The 21,923-nt window shown below is 42.2% G+C and overlaps 1 protein-coding gene across 1 annotated transcript in view; it reads left to right on the top strand.

Moving 5' to 3' along the window:
• LAMA4 (laminin subunit alpha 4) overlaps positions 1 to 21,923 on the top strand; it is a 214,530-nt gene that overhangs the window by 168,674 nt on the left and 23,933 nt on the right. Inside the window, exons 24-31 of the mRNA XM_077289489.1 lie at positions 1,377 to 1,510; positions 4,323 to 4,494; positions 4,579 to 4,710; positions 5,295 to 5,434; positions 7,482 to 7,617; positions 10,123 to 10,260; positions 12,474 to 12,607; positions 18,661 to 18,819. Of these exons, the coding sequence (XP_077145604.1) occupies positions 1,377 to 1,510; positions 4,323 to 4,494; positions 4,579 to 4,710; positions 5,295 to 5,434; positions 7,482 to 7,617; positions 10,123 to 10,260; positions 12,474 to 12,607; positions 18,661 to 18,819 (1,145 nt within the window). The remainder of the gene's footprint in view (positions 1 to 1,376; positions 1,511 to 4,322; positions 4,495 to 4,578; positions 4,711 to 5,294; positions 5,435 to 7,481; positions 7,618 to 10,122; positions 10,261 to 12,473; positions 12,608 to 18,660; positions 18,820 to 21,923) is intronic.

Below are 21,923 nucleotides of genomic sequence, written 5' to 3'. Positions count from 1 at the left end.
AATGTAAAAAATGACAATATTTTTTGTTGTTGCCTACACTACAAAGGAAATGTTTCATCATTAACTGTATGCCTTTTAGAGATAATTTCATTTCAACTTGCTTAACCATTCACAATAACAGTAATTTTGACCAGAGGTGCCCAAACTTTTACATGCCACTGTATATGCACTGTTTCTATCTAATTGTGAATAAAGAGATTATTACTAGTGTTGAGCGATACCTTCCGATATTTGAAAGTATCGGTATCGGATTGGATTGGCCGATATCCAAAAAATATCGGATATCGCCGATACCGATACCCGATACCAATACAAGTCAATGGGACACAAATATCGGAAGTGATCCCGGATGGTTCCCAGGGTCTGAAGGAGAGGAAACTCTCCTTCAGGCCCTGGGATCCATATTCATGTAAAAAATAAAGAATACAAATAAAAAATATGGATATACTCACCCTCGGACGAGCCCTGGCTGTCACCGCAGCAAGCGTCTGCCTCCGTTCCTAAGAATGCAGAGTGAAGGTCCTTCGATGACGTCGCGGCTTGTGATTGGTCGCGTGACCGCTCATGTGACCGCTCACGCGACCAATCACAAACCGCGACATCATCGCAGGTCCTACACTCACTGCATTCTTAGGAACGGAGGCTGCCGGTTGCACCGCTGAGGTCCAGGGTCTGTCAGAGGGGTGAGTATATCCATATTTTTTATTTTTATTCTTTATTTTTTACATGAATATGGATCCCAGGGCCTGAAGGAGAGTCTCCTCTCCTCCAGACCCTGGGAACCCTACGCACCGCACACGCCTGGGAACTTATAGGAACTTCCGATTCCGATATCACAAAAATATCGGAACTCGGTATCGGAATTCCGATACAGCGAATATCGGCCGATACCCGATATTTGCAGTATCGGAATGCTCAACACTAATTATTACACTTCTATCTCCCTACTTTCTTTGGTCTTTCTCTGGGGTGGACATAGTGTAGATATTGTTCTACATGATACCTTTATCAAGAGTTTGAACCTTTTTTTCCCGTCTAGATTCTAGTCTTACTCCCCACTCGCTATTGAAAGCACATGCATGCTAGTCTGATTAACATATTCATTTGCAGGAGGATGTAAGGAAAGACAGCTTTCATCAAATTTCTCATTTCGCAGACAGCTTCCTAAGCTGTATGGTTACCTTAAGACATCTCATTTTCAATGACCATCATCTCAATATTGATTTATTATAAGCTAATAATCAGATACCCTTTTTCCAATGGATAGATGACAGCTCTCTTGTACATGTCATAGATAACCAATACAGATAGATTTATGAGCAACTGATATACTGTATATCTGGATGTATTTACACATGCTTGCTGTTTTTTTTCAGCTTCCAGACAGTTTGAACCTACCGAGCTTTGTGGGTTGTCTGGAGCTCGCATCTGTCAATGATGAAGTTATCAGTTTGTACAATTTCCAGAACAAATATAACATAAATACAGTTACAACACCACCCTGTAGGAGGTAAGATGTCATTGCTTGGACTAGGTTCATTTTTAGGTTATTCGTCACAGAACGTCTTGTAAGATTGTGCTTACTGCATGTGTAGGGGGATACTTGCTTAGCAACGGGATTCAGTCACATAGGCACATTTTTTAACACAAATACAGTCCATGCGGTATATTATAGCATCATAAACCGGGTTATGCAGTTCTTTATAAACTCCATAGAACACAACAGGCACCAACATTAAGTTGCAGCTTTGACTCAGATATTTCATATACGGCTTTAACCCACAGTTCAGACACTACACCCGCCAGCCCTCCTTGACTAGTTCCCGGGGGTGTCTGTACACCGTGTCAATGTCCGTGTCATGTAGCGCACACGACATTGGTTCGCCGTCTCTAAACACGCTGGACCTCACTTCTTCCAGTTACCGTGGTAGACGGCACAGTTCATCACTATCCATGGAACACAGCAAGCACCAATAGTCTGTTCCACTGGCAGATACGTCTCTGCTATTATGATAGCCGCCCTTCCCGTGTGTTACCTTTCTGGAGCTCCTGCTCCACACGCTGACCTACTGTCAGTCCTCTCTCTCAGGGAAGCTGCCTTACAGGGTTCAACAACTTGCCTGGCAGGCACACATCAGTTAGTCCAGAGCCACCGAAGGTCGGTAGCTTCCCCAACACAGACTGTTCAAGTCCACAGGCTCTCAGGTGCTCCAGGAAGACTCCACTCACAGATGCCTCCAACACAGACCATCCAGGGCCAGTCTCACTGTGCGCTATTCAGGACGCCATCCTACCTGGAACCGTCCAACAGACTAGCATGTGCTCTTCAGGACTCCTACTCCCAGGACATCCAACACAGGTTGTGCTCTTCAGGAAGCCTACTCCCAGGACTTCCAACACAGGCTACTCACTGCACTATTCAGGACGTCCGTCCCTACCGGGGACCATCCAACACACAGGCATGTGACCTGTCCGGGTACAATTCAGGACGTCTGTCCAACACTCCAGGCCACCAGGTCCAAAGCCCCACCACGTGCTCTTCAGGGAGATAACACTCCCAACACATAGGCTCTCCAAGACCTTCCAGCATAGACCATTCAGGTCCACACTCAGCGACCATGTGACCCACATCTTGGTCACATTATGAAGCTGTAACAACTCAGACAGGTGGGAGTGTGTGTGTGTGTGTGGCTAGTTCGACCCGCCCATCTCTCATAACTAGCCCAGTAAGTCTCCCTTCACAACTATACAAACAACACAATTTACTTATAGGACTACAGGTCCCAGAACAGCAACATTACTTCAGACTTATCGCACAGACTCCCTCTGCGACACATATCGGCCACTTACAATTCTGCCAGTCACTGTTTCACCACCATTATAATCGCAAATATGCCTCCATGCATATCCCGAGGAGCACACACAGTGCCCCCTAGCTGCAACAGGGGTTACTGCATCACAGTCTATATGATTTATATATCAACTGAAATGTACACATACATGAATATTTGCTTCTTTCTTATTTATTTTATTTTGTACAATTCTAATGAGCATTTCAAAAGGGTTATCCCAACATAAAAAGTGACAGCATTTGGTAAGGGTCTGACCAAATGTAAAGTGTGTCAGAAGCCGCCAGCCCAAAAAGGCTACATAGGACACACTTTGTTCAAGCCACTTCATCTAGCAGATCCCAGAGGAAACCCAGCCTTCACCCTTTAATCCATACACAGGCATCTGGAATTAATGTGGGGTCCACTGGCTTTCATCCATGGAGAAACTGCTGACTAGAGAAGTGAGCCTGAGGAAAGGGTGGACAAGGTAGCCAGATCAATAATAAGCGAGATAGAGAAAGGACCAAATCAGGAGACAAAACCATAGTCAGAATTATAGTTGGGGTAAGATACCAGGTGGTCAGTCGGAGCGGTCAGCCTAGCTGGGGTCAGAGTCAGGAGGGATTCCGAACAAAACAAAGTTAAGAGTCACAAGTTGGATCAGGCTCAAGCTCAGAAAACCAGGAGTGAAACAATTAATAATGTGCAGATTAAGTAGGGTGTGGCCGCAGTAGGGAGCCGATTACACTTTCTGATCTACTGGACAGCTCACACACCCATTCTGCCTGACTGATCTGTACCACGGGTCCTAGTCATGCCAGTATATCTGGCTAGACAGAACCTGTGCCGCCAAGTCATGTTAGCCACAACATCTCTTCTATCACAAGTGCCTCTAGCAGGATGAATATGGCAGAGCATGGCTACAGAGGCAGATGTCACTGGAGCAGGTCTAGATAGATATGTAACACCAAAGCTTTAGAATAATGATGCCATAGTGCTAATTAAAAGGCTTTTCCTCTACTATTACATTGATGACATATCCAACACCTGATACCCCTAATGATCATCTTTTACCTTGCAGCGCCTAGACACAAATAGTGTACAGAACAATACAGCACCGTTCCATCACTTCAATACCCGTCAGAAGCTACTAAAAAGTGCTAATGAGCTGGGTTCTACCCCTGTAACTGCTCACATCTGGCTCTTCCTGGAGCTAATAACTGCAGATCAGAGGGGGTGTTGATCATCAATATGTTAATAGTGGAGAATTCATTTAAATGCTGTGGTGTCTTCACAGACTTGTTTTTAGGATCCACGGCAGACCCAGGAGTCAGTCCACCACCGATCGTTATGTTATGACATATCCTTATAATAGTTTAAAGCACCTGTAGACATGCAAATCAAAACTTGTATCATTTCATCTTTATTTTATACAGTTATTATCACACCATCTTCCTAATTTTATAACAATTTCCTTGTTTTTCTGTTCAGAAATAGGTTGGCTTTCACACAAAGTCGTGCAGCCAGTTACTTTTTTGATGGTTCTGGTTATGCTGTTATACGCAACATTGAAAAGAGAGGACGTTTTACCCAAGTCACTCGCTTTGACATTGAAGTTCGTACAACTGTAGATAATGCTCTTATTTTCTTAATGGTTAATGGAGTAAGTAAATGTTTTGTTCACTTAGATTCATTATTTCACATTAGACTTTGCCTTTCTACTAAATGCCTGTTTACTCTTTCCTAGACTAAGTTCTTTAGTCTAGAAATCCAAGATGGCTACCTGCGGTTGTTGTACGACTTTGGATTCAGTACAGGTCCAGTTCTTCTAGATGACTCAATGAGAAAAGCACAGATCAATGATGCAAGATACCATGAGGTATTATTTCAGACTATGATATATTATATTTCTCCAGCTCTTAAAATAATTGCCTAGGATTTAAAGAAAAAAGTCACATTTGTCCATGGTTGGTGTGTGATATTGCATTTCAGCCCCATTTACTTGCTTGGGGAACAGCTGCAGTTCTACACTAAGAGGCATATGTCTCATCGTAAATCAGGACCATCAGACAAGTGTCCCTCACCTGTGTGTGTGCCTCGCTACAAATTTTACCTCAGTTCCTGCTGGAGTAAGATTTGTGGCGTTCAAATGCTGCTAGTCATCATAAATTTGATGACCAGCAGTCACCACACACCATCTCACATCAACTCTGGACTACTTTGTCTGAGCCAGGTAAAAATGGCTTAGAAAGCCAAAAGTTGGTGAATTTTAGCACACCCTCAAGCTATGTGTAAATTATGTGACTGTTCAAAGCTTTATTCTCCAGAAAACCGGTGTAAAAAGCTTTGCTGAATTGGGCCCGTAGGCTATGAACAAAAGTGGTACCAAAAACCATTTTTTCTAATCTACCTAATGGTAAAATGGTGAATATAGACAATTAAATTATCTATTTCATTTGACAGATTTCTGTAATTTATCACAATTCCAAGAAGATGATCTTGGTGGTTGACAGAAAACATGTGAAGAGCGTTGACAACGATAAGACCTCAATTCCATTCACTGACATATTTATAGGAGGAGCTCCTTCACACATTCTGCAGAGGTACGTTCATTTCATTCTGAATAGTAGAGCAACATTTCTAGTCATGGCAAATCAAAGCTACCCATACATCAAAGAAAGTCTACAGAAAGAAAATCAATCTACAGTATTATTAATTCTTCATGTAAAGAAAAAAACACATATTGCACACATGAAATGCTTAGCTACATAAATATTTGTGTGCAAAACATTGGCCCCAATGTATGCCAACGAATTGCCACTCTAGGTTTACTGAAATAATTTCAGCAGTAGATAAGATCAGGGAGGACACACCACTGCTACAACCTGTGCAGTCGTAAGGGGGCCAGGTAGTAAGTGGCCCCATCTGCACCTCCAAAGCAGACCGAATTGTGCACTATCATGAGCTACTGGATGGCAATAGAGGCCCTCTTCTGTCTGCGTCTGCCCCTAGGAAAGATGTGCAAGGATTTCCTGCATGTATCTGAAGAACAGTATTGTGTTCTAGATGAAGACTTCTAATGGTCAGGGTGCTGAAGCAAGGTTATAGCTGGTGAATGCCCAATCTAGGAATGGCACAGTAATGGCCAATGGACATAAAGGCTAGTAACAAAACAAAAACTTTAAAGGGGTATGGCGCTTACTGGGCATACTCTCAGACACAATACTTAGTGTTGTTTTATAGGCTGAATTGAGTGATGGTAGCACTACTAGGACATCAAAGAATTTGGTGGTTAGAGTATTCAAGTTTAATCAACAGTCTATATGAGAAACAAGACACCATAGTGGTGCATGGCATTGATCTTTACTTGCTGTGTGGGGGATATTCGTCAACCAAACAAATCACAAGTAAGTCTCCTAAGCAAAGATAAAAAAAGTCACTACTCAACCAAATAAATGTCTCTGGTGGCATCTTATTTACAAGTCCATCATGTCAGTCCCTGACATCTGCTGTCCAATGGGCACTTCAAAGCAGATTTGATCTTGTTAAGCTCTTCCATAGTTTTTTTTCCTTCCTTGACTCTACATGGTCTCTCTGACCCAACTACTGTTCATTCAAGGTTCACAGCTTTTCAATTTCACCTTACAAAAGCAGCTTTGAAAACTTCAACACAACACATCCATCGAACTTCTTGACAGGGGTGTAATTCAAAATCCTGGAACCTCAAAGTAAAGGCCCAAATTGCACTCCGTCATTGGCTCCCAGATGCCATGACAATGAGAATCAGGTTCCTATGATTAAGTCGTGATGACCAAATAGGGATGGCAGAAGGTCATCTTCTGTCTAAACATTTAGATGTCATGATTGATGTTCACCACAGCATCTGAGGCCATGATCTTACTCCATAGAGCTAGTTCTGACTTCTGCTATACATATATGACAGATGTTAGGAGAAATGAGTAGACATCAGACTGTGGGCAGTCACTACAAACCGGGCCTCACAACTCACGGGTCCCATAACAGCTATGCGATCTGCCACCATTGACAGTACATTGCTGCTCCTTGTCGGGGTTATACTGTAGGTCCCCACAGCCCTGATTTCTCCCTAACAAGCTGCAGTAGATCTCCCTGACTCACTCAACAAGCAAATTGCAAAAAGTCCTGCAACCTCCAACTTCTGGCAGTACCTTAGCAATGTAAGCCCATCGACCGTCATTATGCTGCGATATAACAGCTGCACAGAACAATCTTTGGCTGTGTGACCTGTGTCCCGGCCATAGTCCCTGTGTAGCCTTAGCCTTACGGTCTAGTACAAAAGTGACATCTAGTGGCTGTTGCTGATACAGTAGTCATACACCAGATAAAATAGGCAACATACTGTATCTGCATGCACAAAAGCAGGAACAAATACATAGACACATAATAGTAGTTATTCTCATCATAACTAGGCATTATTACATTTTATTAGTGTAACATATGTGGTGCAATCAGCACATATACAACAGAACAGACACAGTGGATGACAACATTTGGTAACACTAATAGCACCTAAGTAAAAGGATATTTGCCCCAGGCACACCTACAGACTCACTGGCTATACATTATACTGAGTATACAGTATGCTTGCATTTATTTCTCCATATTCCACAGCATACAGACACACCTGGCTGCAGACTTAGCCTTCCGAGGATGCATGAAAGGTTTCCAATTCCAGAAGAAAGATTTCAATCTGTTAGAAGAGCAAGACACTATTGGAATCAGTTATGGATGTCCTGAAGAGTCATTAGTAAGTTACAAGATGCCGTACCATTGTATCATAAGTTATGTGGAAGAAAATATTGTTTTTGGGTGGTCTGGACATAATAGTGCTTATTTATCATATGGTCAATCTAGTATTATTCTTCTAATCATAAAACGATAATGTATAAGTATGGATATGCAGAGCCAACATTCTCCCTGGCACTGCACAGCATAATATAATATATTGATATTTCATCCGTATTCCATCTGTGCGCTATTTTTAAATTCATATGACATTCTTATGGCATCAGTTTTTATTATGGATGAGTGAATAACTTCGGCTCCCTCCTTATCTGAATAGCGATAGCGCTTCCCGAATAGCTGCCTCGAGAACCCGGATACCTGGAGCGCTCCCGATAATCAGCTGTTCGGCGCCGCAGCTGCATGTGTCACGGCTGTGTGACAGTGACAACACATGTATGGAGAGCCTGTGTGTTGTGACTGACACCGCCGTGACACATGAGCTGCGGTGCCAAACTGCTGATTATCGGGAGTGCTCCAGGTATCCGGGTTCTCGAGGTAGCTATTCAGGAAGCGCTATACCTATTCAGATAAGGAGTTATCGAAGCTATTCGCTCATCCCCAGTTTTTATACTTCGGCAGTAAATAAAATTTACAACAATCAAATACAATTTCCTACGTTAATGGCAATGTACCAGTTAAAATTGGATGCGATATTGATGATTTGTATTGTACAACCACAGACATGAAATGGCGATTCTCATCTGACATACGGAACAGACTCGTGTATACTGTGATTTATTTCACACAAACCTTCTGTCTGTGTGAAAAAACTGTCATCTGAACAGTCTCGAATAAAATTGGTCTGTGTGCGGTCTGTAAATAATACACTCATACGCTCATCTGAACGAGCCTTAAGTGGCAATGAAAGGGAATGGTATTTCCCATTCGATGTTTGTCTAAAGAAACAGGTCATTTTGAATACTAAAAGCAAAGCATGGTGGATTAACACTTAACAATCTTTGATGCTAAATGGTCACCGATCGGCTACATATTTGCAAATTGACAAAACATTTAATAGCCTGTTTATCCAGGCCACCCACATCTCCCACGCAGCCAGAACAATCCGTAATAGATAGGATGTCATTGTTCTTGGCAGCCCAGGTCCTATTTACACAAAATGATGTATTGCTGAGAACCATTAACTTTTTCAAGCAGGCTAAAAGATATTTAAAAGGAATCTGTTGGCAAGATTTCACACCACAAACTATTTATATAGACAAGTATCTAAGACAAGTTCAGCAGTAACTTTATATTACTTGTCAGTTCCTCCATTACTGATAAATCAGTGTTTGAATTGATATGCAAATGAGGTTGATAGTCTATGGTAGATCTGAAGCCTCTGTCACTCCAGTTCTACTACCCACCTAGTGCTGCATTTTCCTGCTTAACTGATGGCTACTGTGTCTGTAGTCACAGAGAATAGAGGCTGTTGGTCAATCAGAAAGAGACAGCCCTGGATGCGGAATAGAGCTGGAGTGACAGTTGTTTCAGATCTACCATAATCCTTCGGCTTCATTTGCATATCAATTCAGTCACTGCAGTTTTAGTCCCTGTCCAGTGCCACCTCTTCCTACTTGACTCACGATTCCTTTGTCTGTAGTGACTCAGCTTAGAAGCTGTCAGTCAAGCAGTAGAAGGTGGCACTGGAAGAGGAAAAGAGCTGGAGTGACATTGATTTTAGATCTACCGTAGTCCTTCAGCCTCATCTGTAGATCAATTCAAATGCCTAATTTTCTCTGTAATAAAGGAATTAACTGTCCGTGTAAAGGTCTTGCTGCTCTAGTCTATGAGAAAGTTACATTCACATATAGTTTGGTGGTGAAATTCGGCTGACAGTTTCCCTTTACGCAAACATTATGATATTGATATTAAGCTATCATTGGGATAAGTCAGTGTTCCCCAACTCCAGTCCTCATGAGCCACCAACAGGTCATGTTTTCAGGATCTCCTTAGTATTGCCCAGGTGATTGAATTACTGCCTGTGCAGGTGATGCAATTATCACCTGCGCAATACTAAGGAAATCCTGAAAACATGACCTGTTGGTGGCTCATGAGGACCGGAGTTGGGGAACACTGGGATAAGTCATCAATATCTGATCGGTAGGGGGCCTATTGCTGTTTTCATCTCCAGTGCCAGCCCAAATGTAAGAAGTGAATGTAGTAGTAGAGCAGAGGAGCTGAGCTGTAGTTCTCAGCAATAGCCACTACTACACAGGGAACAGAGCTGTGCTGTTCCTATTCTCGTTGATACTGATGACCTACTGTATTCTGATCATAACCCCTAGAACAAGCACAGCAGCTCTTTACAGGTTTTCTTTGCACAGCACCATTCCCATCTCAGCCCTAGAAGTATATATTTTTAACCAGTCAAAAAAAACATAAAAAATTCAAGGCAAAATGTTAAATATCTGCATATCAAAATCTCTGCACAATCAATGAATGGCATGTTATCTTCTTTTAACCCTAGATATCCCGTAGTGCTTATTTTAATGGAAAAAGCTTTGTTGCAACCAGTCAAAAATTGGCACCATTTGATGCTTTTGAAGGAGGTTTTAATTTCAAAACACTACAACCCAGCGGTCTGTTGCTTTATCATTCTGATGGGGTGAGTAGAAATCTGTTATTTCAATCATAGCATTGTTTCTCATGTACAGTATCTGGCAATTAGGATCAACATATGCACATAGTTATCACGGTTGTCATTACAAAATGTATTAATATCGGTTTCTCAAAGTAAGAATTTTTAATTTAATGTTTAAGTATGTTTAAAGTGCATAGAACAAAAAAATATGAAAATGTTTGGAAACCTCTTATAGCCATATTTTATTCGGAGCACAACATAGAACACAGATCAGAAGTTAAAAGAGATTATTTCATTTAAAGAGGTTTTCCCCGGACGAAAAGTTCATTTTAATCAATAGATCTTGGAATAATAATAATTTCCACAATTGGATACTGTCACAGCGCCACCTGCCGCTCACTCTGCGCGCCGTCATGCTCACCCGTTCCGGCGCGCTCCAGCGGTGTGCGCGCGCCTTCCCGTCTCTTCTCCTGACTCACCGCCGGTCCCTGGCTCTCGTCGGGTGCCCATGCGCGCCTCTCACTGTGCATGCGCACTTCCTCTCTCTGGTCTGCAGACGCTCTGTTCCTCCACTTTATGATTCTGGAGGATCTTGACCCGGAAGTTCTGCAGCACTCGGTCTGTTTAAGGTAACTCCTTCTTCTGCTCCATGCCTGATTGTCATTTGTTCTCACTTGACCCAGGTTCCTCTGTGCTTTGTTTCTCTTCAGTGCGATACTCTGTCCGTCTTGTGTCTACGCCTTACCCTGTCAGTCCTGGTCATCCGCCATATCCTGCTTGTCCAGTGTTTTCGCCATATCCAGTCTGTCAGCCATATGCTGCCCGTCCTGTGTTTCCGCCATATCCTGCCCGTCCTGTGTCTCCGTCATACCCGGTCTGTCCTGGGCGTCCGCCATATCCAGTCTGTCCGCCATATCCTGCCCATCCTGTGTCTCTGTCATACCCTGTCTGTCCTGGGCGTCCGCCATATCCAGCCCATCCTGTGTCTCTGTCATACCCTGTCTGTCCTGGGCGTCCACCATATCCAGTCCACTCTGTTTCAGTCGCTGTCACTCTGTCCTGTGTCTCTGCCTTAGCCACTTCCGTGTCTTTCCTCTCCTACCTCCTGTTCCCCGGTATCAGCTTCTGCGGCAATAGTCTCCCTTGGGCCTGCCCCTAACACTCCCTGTATTGGGGGTGGTCCACCAGGCCAGCTCACCCTTGGGAGGTTCGTTGTCGTAGTTCTGCAGGTTCACTTTTAGGAGATCCTTAAGATCTGACAGATATGGTTAAATAAAATGTTCCTGTGCTGATTTAATCTTATACATGTGCCCCTGCTGTGTACTGTGAACATTATCTTGGATGAGCATTCCTAAGAGCTCCCATTTTACCGATTAATCAGACAGGGCAAACAACAAACAAATTGCTCATTCACCAGGTGAAATTATTTTTAGGCTGTGTGCACGCGTTCCAGATTTTTTGCGTTTTTTTCGTGTTTTTTCGCTATAAAAACGCAATAAAACCACAAAAAAACACATCCATTAAGCATCGTAGAATGCAATCCGCAATATTTGTGCACATGTTGCTTTTTTTTCTGCGAAAAAAACGCAGCATGTTCATTAATTTTGCGGATTTTTCGCGGATTTCCCTCTATTTAATGCATTGGGAAGCTCCGGAAAAAAAATGCGAAAAATCAGCTCAAAAAATGCACAAAAAACGCGAGAAAAACGCGCAAAAAACGCATGCGGATTTCCTGCGGAAAAAGTCCAGTTTTGTTCAGGAAATTTCTGCAAATAATCCTGACTTGTGCACATAGCCTTAAACTTACTGATCATTCTGTGCACATATGAAGTGCAGTCTGCTTGTCTAAATAAACTATTAAATAAGCTATAATCGGCGATTGTTGTAACAGCCACCATCGGCTATTGTAACCAACTCCTATACTTTACAAATAATACTGCTGTACCGTACATATAAATAATGCTGTTCAATACTGTACACATAAATACCTCTATTCTAAAAGAGATAACACATTTGTATTGTGCATTTAAGTCTCTGTTCATATCATCTTTCTTATGGCTTCTGCTTATTAAAGTAGTTTTGCTCTTCATGGACAATATCGACCGATTCCTAATAATTTTTATATAACACATATTTGAATGACATATGTTGCACCAAGCTGCAATATGCTCATTATTTTGGTGATGTTTTTAATTATTTAAACATACATATTATCTCTGTATTTGTTTTACTTTTAGGCTGATATTTTTTCGGTTTCAATGGATAACGGTGCTGTAGTCTTAAACATAAAAGATATAAAGGTGAAGTCCAAAAACATGCTTTATAATGATGGCCACGATCACTTCATTGTTGCTTCTGTAACATCAACAAGGTAGAGTTATTTGTTCCTCACTAATTTTACATTTCTTTCCTTGATAATGAATATTACATTTTATTATATTTTTTATTATGCATTTACTACAATGGTAGTCAATAGTTTTAGGTTTTATTGTCTACAAATACATTCTCCGATTGCTGCATTATTGCAGAACAGACAGGTTGGTCAGCAAAAGCAAAAGGGAGCTGCCAGCAACGGATCTTGATGACTTGCATTTCCAAGTGCATTTAGTGTGGTAGAACATTCCTCAGACATCCATTAATAACTCATAGATAGCAGCCAAGGCATGTGTGTGTATTTCACATAAAATGAAATTAAATGTTTTGAAAATGTTGTTAACATTTTTTCATCATTTGCATATCATTAACATGTCTATTCATCCTGTGAATTCCAGAATTCCATGACTTCCTTTGTGTTTTAATATTATTGCTGAGTAGTGTATATATTACAGGACAGTTTGCCTGGTTTACTAGCCATATAAGAGCGGTGGGTAGTCATTACTTGCAAGGTGCCATGCCTGGTCTCTTGCCCACATTAGTACGCCAGTAAGAATTAGTTACCCCACTAGCCTTAGACAAGATACTTATTCTGTAAATGGGTGACACATGCTGCTATTTCCCCCCTGGGAGCCCAGTGTGACATGTATAACAATGCTGAGCCAAAGTGGATATTACAGACTGCACCTTTTCTTGACACAAGTATGGTTTTGCTTTCTGGAAAATCAAATTGATACAGTGCCAATCCCGTACATACAAGTTAAAAGGCTCATCAAGGATATGATTAAAAGCCAAACAAGTTAACACTAAGGGCACAGTCAGAAGGCCGTATAAATTGGACCAAGATTGGGCTGCACTGCTCGGACTGGCTGGCGGCTCTCTTGAGACCCGAGCTTGACAGCTACATAGAAATACTTGAAGCTGTCATGTAGTCCATGAGCCGGGCCAGATATCGGTACCACCCGGAGTGACTAATTTTCTTTGGTATTTTTAGGTAGATGCATGTCTGTAGTTTATTTTTTGATATGATAGCCCTTACATATACGTAGCTTATTAACCCCTTCAGCCCTAGGCCTATTTGTACCCAAGTGCCTAAGCCAATCTGACCTGTGCCACTTCATGGGCTAATAACTTTGGAACGCTTTCACCTATCCAAGCCATTCTGAGATTGTTTTCTCGTGACATATTGTACTTCACGTCAGTGCTAAATGGGAGTCAATATATTTTACCTTTCTATATAAAAAAATGCTAAATATTCGGAAATTTTGGAAAAATCGGCAATTTTTTAACTTTGAAATTCTCTGCTTTTTACAAAAATACTGATACCCCCCATAATAGTTATTAATTTACACTCCCCACATGTTTACTTCATATTGGCATCATTTTGAAAATGAAACCTTATTGTTTTACGACGTAATAGGGCTTATAGTTTTATGCGCAATTTTTCACATTTACAGCAAAACCCACTTTTCAAAGGACCAAGTCACTTCTGAAGTCACTTTAAGGGGCTTACATAACAGAAACCACCCATAAATTACCCCATTTTGCAAACTACACCCCTCAAGCTGTTCAAAACTCATTTTTAAAAACTGTTAACCCTTTAGGTGTTCCACAGGAATTTTAGCAGAATGAAGGCGAAATTTCAAAATTTCATTTTTTTTCCAGATATTACATTGTAATCCAATTTTACCTGCAACCTAGCAAGGGTTAACGGCAAACCCAAACTTGGTTACCCTAATTCTGCAGTTTATAGAAACACCCCACATGTACTCGTAAACTAAAGTATGGGCACACAGCACAGCTCAACACGGAAGGAGCGCTATGTGGTTTTTGGGTGGCGGATTCACTGGAAGAAATCTAGGGGGCCATGTCACATTTGAAGGCTGCCTGAGGTACCCCCACAGTGGAAACCCCAAAAAGTGACCCTATTTTGGAAACTACACCCCCAAGGAATCTTTTAGGGGGTATAGTGACCACTTTGACCCAACCAGTGTTTCACAGTATAATGGCTTTGATCAAGCACTCTATGCCAAAGCTGCCGAGGTTATCTGGAAACAGGAGAAGTTCAAGAACATTATAATTAGAATGGGTGTCTTCCACACAATCTGTAATCTCCTCTCTATCATAGGGAACAGATTTCAGGATGCAGGCCTTAGAGATCTGTGTGTTGAATCCGGTGTAATCGCTGAAGGATCAGTGTCTGGAGTGATGGACGGCCGGAGGTACAACAGAGCAGTGAGACTACACAAGCTGGTCTATGAAGCACTTATGAGGCTTGCATGGAAAAACTTCCTTCCATGGCTAGAAGAAAACCATGCAAGGGACCTTCACCATCTGGATGAAACACTGAAGAACATCACAAACTTTCGCATCAGTGTGTCGCAGGGATCCTTCGAAAAGCTCTTGGATAATGAATCTTGCACACTTACCCTGAAGCTCTTTCAAGTTTATCTTGAGACCCTCAGAAATGAACAACTCTCAGCATTCTGGATGTCATACTTGGACATGGTCGAGACCATGCTGGCCCTGGTTCGAGCTTCAAGAGAAGGCAACTGGATGCTTCACCTAGGAGCAATCCGACAGATGATACCATGGTGTTTTGCCTATGACAAGGTCAACTATGCCCGATACCTAACCTATTACTATGCCACAATGTCTCGGCTGCCCATAGAACACCCAGAGGTCCATGAATACTTCATGCAAGGTGGCTTTTCGGTCCAGATCGGTAGCAAGAATCCTTTTGGACGAATTCCTGTGGACCAGACCATTGAAGAGACAATCAACAAAGACACCCAGACACCAGGGGGCACAAAAGGCTTCAGCCTCAAAGTTGGAGCTGTTTCCAGGTTCTACCTGACATCAGAGTACCGCAGTATGTACTTGAGGCAGCTGAGGGCCCTGGTAGGCCAACAATATACTGACTTCAGCCATTCAGACCTACAGGTGTCTAGGATTAGAAGAGATGAAGCCGATGTCCAATCTTTCGTTCAACTGCTGGAGACAGGTTGGGTGAACCCCTTCAACAAAGAGCATAATGGTGAACTTATCAGTTTGTCAACAGCGACTGTAGCACCACCAGATGTAGCCAAAGACCTTCAAGGGGCATACAGTATAGGAGAGGATGCATATCAAACATTCAAGGATGAGCGTTTGGGTACCGATAAGCCAACTACATTGTTTCATGACAAGATGACGAAGAACAAACTTAAAACGTTCTCTAACATCCAAATGAAGACACGCAGACAAGGTCTTGGCAAGGAGGTAATTTTGAAGGCTGACAGAAACCTATTTGGCCAGATGATACTTGTAGCTGAGAACAGAAAGCTACAAATGAGTGATGTCTTGACTCATCCCCTGGGTCCATTGCCATGGGCACTTGCCAATGGTGATGGGTCTATCCGCAAGACCAACAAGGCTGCCCTCGCAAGGGAGTTGGAGAGGAATGCTCGTCCTGCAGAAGTGATCCCCGAGCCCTCTGCAACCATCATTGATGGGATGAGCCTGGTTCAGAAACTGAAGGGAAACAATGCAACATTTGGCCAGCTAGCAGGCACAGCAATGAGTCGCGCTATCCATGAGGGTGCTAAGAGCAAGCGCATTGATATTGTCTTTGACGTCTACAAGGAGACATCCATCAAAGATACAGAAAGAGTCAACAGATATGAAGGCACAGGGATCCATTTCAAGAACATTCAACATGGGCACAACATCCAGCAGTGGAAAAAGCTTCTAAGTAGTTCCTCCAACAAGGCAAGTCTCATAAAGTTTCTGGTAGAAGAATGGAAGGCGAAACACCACAGGGAGAAGCTTGAGGAGAAGGAGCTGTATGTCACATGTGAGCAGCTCTGCTTTAAGATCACCAAAGAACAGTGGGAAGAGGCTGCTGACCTTAAGTCAAATCAAGAAGAAGCAGACACACGCCTCCTTCTCCATGCTCTTCATGCAGCAGAATCTGGTTACAAGTCGGTCATCATCACTTCGGAGGATACTGATGTCATGGTCCTGTGTCTGGGCATGTGCCACAAAATCCCATCCCACCTGTTCCAGAAATGCGGTACACAGAACCGGACAAGATTCCTGGATATCACCACTCTGAGCCGAACATTGGGAGGCAGCGTATGTGATTCATTGATTGGTATGCATGCATTTACAGGCTGTGACACCGTCAGTGCATTCGCTGGCCGTGGGAAGATGACGACACTCAAGCAGTTGAAGATGAACAAGACATACCAGGATGCCTTTCAGGAAGTTGGTCGTTCATGGGAAGTGTCTACCGAACTTTTTGAGAAGTTACAGGAAATCACCTGCCACATGTACCTGCCAACTACCCAAACAACTGAGGTAAACAGGCTCCGTTATCAGCTGTTCTGTGCCAGACGTGGAGTGGTAGAGTCAAGTCAACTCCCTCCTTGCCAGGACTGCCTTTTCATGCATGCACTGCGTGCAAACTACCAGGCTGCGATCTGGAGGAGAAGTCTGCAGAGCCAGCCATGGGTTGCAAACCCAACAGACTGCGGTTGGATGATAGATAACGACGGAAAGCTTGTTGTCAAGTGGATGCAAGGGGCACCAGCACCAGAAGCTATTATACAGCTACTGTCCTGCAAGTGTGTGCGGTCATGTGAACTTCCTCAGTGTACTTGCCTCAGCAATGGCCTGAAGTGCACAGACATGTGCAGATTACAGACATGCCAGAACAAGGGTACTGAAGACGAGCCAGTAGAACAACAGTCAGATTCAGAGTCCGATGTTGAAGATATTATGGAGTAACATATATATATATATATATATATATATATATATATATATATATATATATATGCACATGACATGTTCAGTGTGTATTTACATAACTTGGATTAAATTTTGTTACAAATACTACATCTAGTCACTCCGGGTGGTACCGATATCGTCATATTTGGTTCTTGGCTCATGCTAAAATTCCTGTGGAACACCTAAAGGGTTAACAGTTTTTAAAAATGAGTTTTGAACAGCTTGAGGGGTGTAGTTTGCAAAATGGGGTAATTTATGGGTGGTTTCTGTTATGTAAGCCCCTTAAAGTGACTTCAGAAGTGACTTGGTCCTTTGAAAAGTGGGTTTTGCTGTAAATGTGAAAAATTGCGCATAAAACTATAAGCCCTATTACGTCGTAAAACAATAAGGTTTCATTTTCAAAATGATGCCAATATGAAGTAAACATGTGGGGAGTGTAAATTAATAACTATTATGGGGGGTATCAGTATTTTTGTAAAAAGCAGAGAATTTCAAAGTTAAAAAATTGCCGATTTTTCCAAAATTTCCGAATATTTAGCATTTTTTTATATAGAAAGGTAAAATATATTGACTCCCATTTAGCACTGACGTGAAGTACAATATGTCACGAGAAAACAATCTCAGAATGGCTTGGATAGGTGAAAGCGTTCCAAAGTTATTAGCCCATGAAGTGGCACAGGTCAGATTGGCTTAGGCACTTGGGTACAAATAGGCCTAGGGCTGAAGGGGTTAATAAGCTACGTATATGTAAGGGCTATCATATCAAAAAATAAACTACAGACATGCATCTACCTAAAAATACCAAAGAGAATTAGTCACTCCGCTTGGTACCGATATCGTCAAATTTGGTTCTTGGCTCATGGACTAATGCTCCGGTAGAGAGAGCCGGCGGTCAGTCCATGCACAGCATTCCAATCTTTGTGTGAATTATATGGCCGTCTAACTGCGCCCTTAGACTGAGCAAACAAACTCTGTTACGCTGCCGAAATCTAAATTCGTGTATAATACTAGATAAACAGTAAATACCACTGTCCTATAGTAATAAATAGAAACAACCCAGAATTCGAGAAAGGTTCATTCACTATTTACTGTTGGAAACCAATGTATTGTTGTCTTAATTTAAATAAAATAAAAAATACTAATTTTCCACAATTTTTCCAACTTTTATAGTTAATAAAGTAAGTTATACTGAGAAAAATACAATACAATTTGCTAGTGTTGCTTCCTTTTGATATTGGCTAATATCATCATGATTAATACATGCATTTGTTTCTGTAGATATCACCTGCTGATAGATGAGACAGACAATAGTTTCCAGGACCATGATAAAAAAGAGACAAACCTTCCAGCGGCAAAAAAGTTCTACTTCGGAGGCTTCCCGAATGGGGTGTCACAAGCCAATTTTTCAGGGTGCATTAGTAATGCTTACTTCTCCAGGTATGTTATTTAGTGCTTAAAATGGTTGCTATTCATGCAGAAATTTCTATAACAACATGGAAACATGCACTCCCCACCATCACCTTACTCCTATATCGAACCCATTACCCCACCCTAGACCAGCAGGGATGTAGCAATTCACTTTTTTACTATTTAAGATCTTCCCAAATTAGGCTAGCGCTGTGCTCTAACACCACAACCTCGGCAAATCATCTGAAATCAAATCATCAAAATCACTGTTTTATATTGAATGGCCCATATTCCTTCGAAGGACTTTACAATGGAGGAGGGGCAATCATTAAGTGTGGAGAGAAGGTGAATCTGGCATCTAAATAAAAACTAGTCTATCTAGTTAGAGTAGTGCAAATTGTCTCTTCAGAGAGGAAGAGGACTAGAACTCAAGTGTCACGTATTGGAAGTAGCAATCCTAGAAGTCAATGTCGACCCTTTAACGAGCCTTGTCACATGACTTAGGATAAAAAACAAATCAGAATCTCAATTGAGATCATCATCCACGCTCTCCCCCCATCATTCTCCCTGTGTCTGATATCTCAGCGCAGTGGGTGCAATAACGCCACTATTTCGCGCCCGCTGTGCTGATTAGTACAGAGCTTCGGAGCACTTGCTGCCGAGACCAGGGGAAAAGATAGATGGCTAATTATTTTTTTAATGTGGGAAACATTATTCTGTACAGAGGACTATGTGGGGCCATTATACTGTAATTATACTGTATTGCAATGCGGGGCCCATTATATTGTATGGAGGACTGTCTGGCCCATTATACTGTTTCGAGGACTATGTGGGGCCCATTATATTGCATAAAGGATTATGTGGGCCCCATGATATTGCATGGTGGATTATGTGGGGCCCATTATTTTGCATAGAGGACTATGTGGGGCTCATTATACTGCATATTCATACTATGCATGCGGAGGGTACTGTGGAGGAATTCACTGTGGGGCTATCATTCTATGTTTAGGTGTCACTTTTGTTGGCATAATACTTTATTACCTGTATTATTTATTAAATCAAGGCTTTTAATCCTGTGTTATTACATATTTAAATTAGGTCATTGAACCATATGCTTTTTACTGCTCTTAGATAACGTATTATATTGTTCCAGTATGCCTCATTAGTGATTGTTTATTTCTTTCTAATCTATTAATTACAATTATTAATTCTGATCTATGTAGTGCAGCGGTAGCACACTTATGCAGTGATGAGGCAGTGACCCAGCAAAGTTCAAAGAAAAACGTCTTTAATGTTTAACTTATATAAATAAACACAGCATAAGATATCCTCTGGATCGCAGCCGGGCATATATCCTCTGGATTACAGTCACTAAACACTCCAGCCCACCTCTCGCCGGTTGCTGTGGGTGACTGCACAGCCGTGTTAATGTCTCTTTACTTGCAGCATTACACAGCACACGATATCCTCCGAATCGCAGTCAGGAAACAGGACAGTCCACCTCTGGTTCGCAGCCAGGCACATATCCTATGGATTACAGTCACTAAAAATGCCAGTCCACCTCCTGAGACCAGTTGCTGTTGGCGACTGCACCGCCATGTTAATGTTCTACTCACAGCATTGCACAGTACACAATATCATCTGGATAGCAGCCGGGAACCATATCCTCCAGTTTACAGTTACTAAACACGCCAGTCCACCTCCTGAGACCAGTCGCCATGGGCAACTGCACCGCTGTGTACACTGTGGGGTGCCAGGCTTTTCAGCTGTCTTGGCTGTTTGGCTCTGCTGGCCTGTGTTGCATCACACAGGTGGAGCGCTGCAGAGCCTTCTGCTCTGTACTCCTACAAACACCAGACTGACACTGACCCTAACACACCCAAACCCTATGCTGCAAGGTTTTTACCTAGCAACCTGTGACCTTCAGCCACATGGAAAACCTGGCCAGGAATGAAATGAACTGCACAACTACCATCCTGCAGTTTGTTTCAAAACACAAAAGTCCAGAGCAGGTTTTCTTCAATCTGCCCTCGACGAATAGCTTGTCCAGGACTAATACTTACTTTTATTCCGCATTGCAATCACAATGTAACACCAGTCACTGCCTCACATCTATTAATTAAAATGTATTTTGCTCATGTTTCCATACGAAAAGGTTAATTAATATATTTCATGATAAAAAACATTCTCAGTAGACTTTTTAAAATAATTATCAGGGTTGTCCCATGACTTTGTCCACGTTTTTAATTTTGGCCCTTTGTGTATTTGAGTTGACATCCCTGGTTTAGAGGGAGCACAAAGTTTATGAGGGTACTCTGCTGTCAACGATGAGAACTTACCATAATCTGATGGAACTGTCATGTCAGAATATTATTTGGGTACAGGATAGCACCAATATTTATTTTTTCAGTATTATTGCATTACGTACAGTGTTATGACCCCAATGGCGAGGGTCTCAGAGGAACGTGGAAGTCTGCAGAATACAAAAATCCAGCTCATAGGGCAGTGGTAACTGGGTTGACCATATATCTACTCCTAACGCCAACACTAGAAGTAGCCGGGGATCATTCCTACGTTGATTCTAGATGACACGCGCCAGCCGGAGAATCTAGCTACCCCTAGTAGAGGAAAACAAAGACCTTTCTTGCCTCCAGAGAAGGGGACCCCAAAGCTGGATAGAAGCCCCCCACAAATAATGATGGTGAGGTAAGAGGAAATGACAAACACAGAAATGAACCAGGTTTAGCACAGAGAGGCCCGCTTACTGATAGCAGAATAAAGAAAGGTAACTTATATGGTCAACAAAAACCCTATCAAAATCCACACTGGAAATTCAAGAACCCCCGAACCGTCTAACGGTCCGGGGGGAGAACACCAGCCCCCCCAGAGCTTCCAGCAAAGGTCAGGATATAGATTTGGAACAAGCTGGACAAAAATACAAAACCAAAACAAATAGCAAAAAGCAAAAGGCAGACTTAGCTGATATAACTGGAACCAGGATCAGTAGACAAGAGCACAGCAGACTAGCTCTGATAACTACGTTGCCAGGCATTGAACTGAAGGTCCAGGGAGCTTATATAGCAACACCCCTAACTAACGACCCAGGTGCGGATAAAAGGAATGACAGAAAAACC

This window comes from Ranitomeya variabilis, chromosome 2, assembly GCF_051348905.1.
Source record: "Ranitomeya variabilis isolate aRanVar5 chromosome 2, aRanVar5.hap1, whole genome shotgun sequence".
Classification (NCBI taxonomy): domain Eukaryota; kingdom Metazoa; phylum Chordata; class Amphibia; order Anura; family Dendrobatidae; genus Ranitomeya; species Ranitomeya variabilis.
This window is presented reverse-complemented; position numbering and strand designations above follow the sequence as displayed.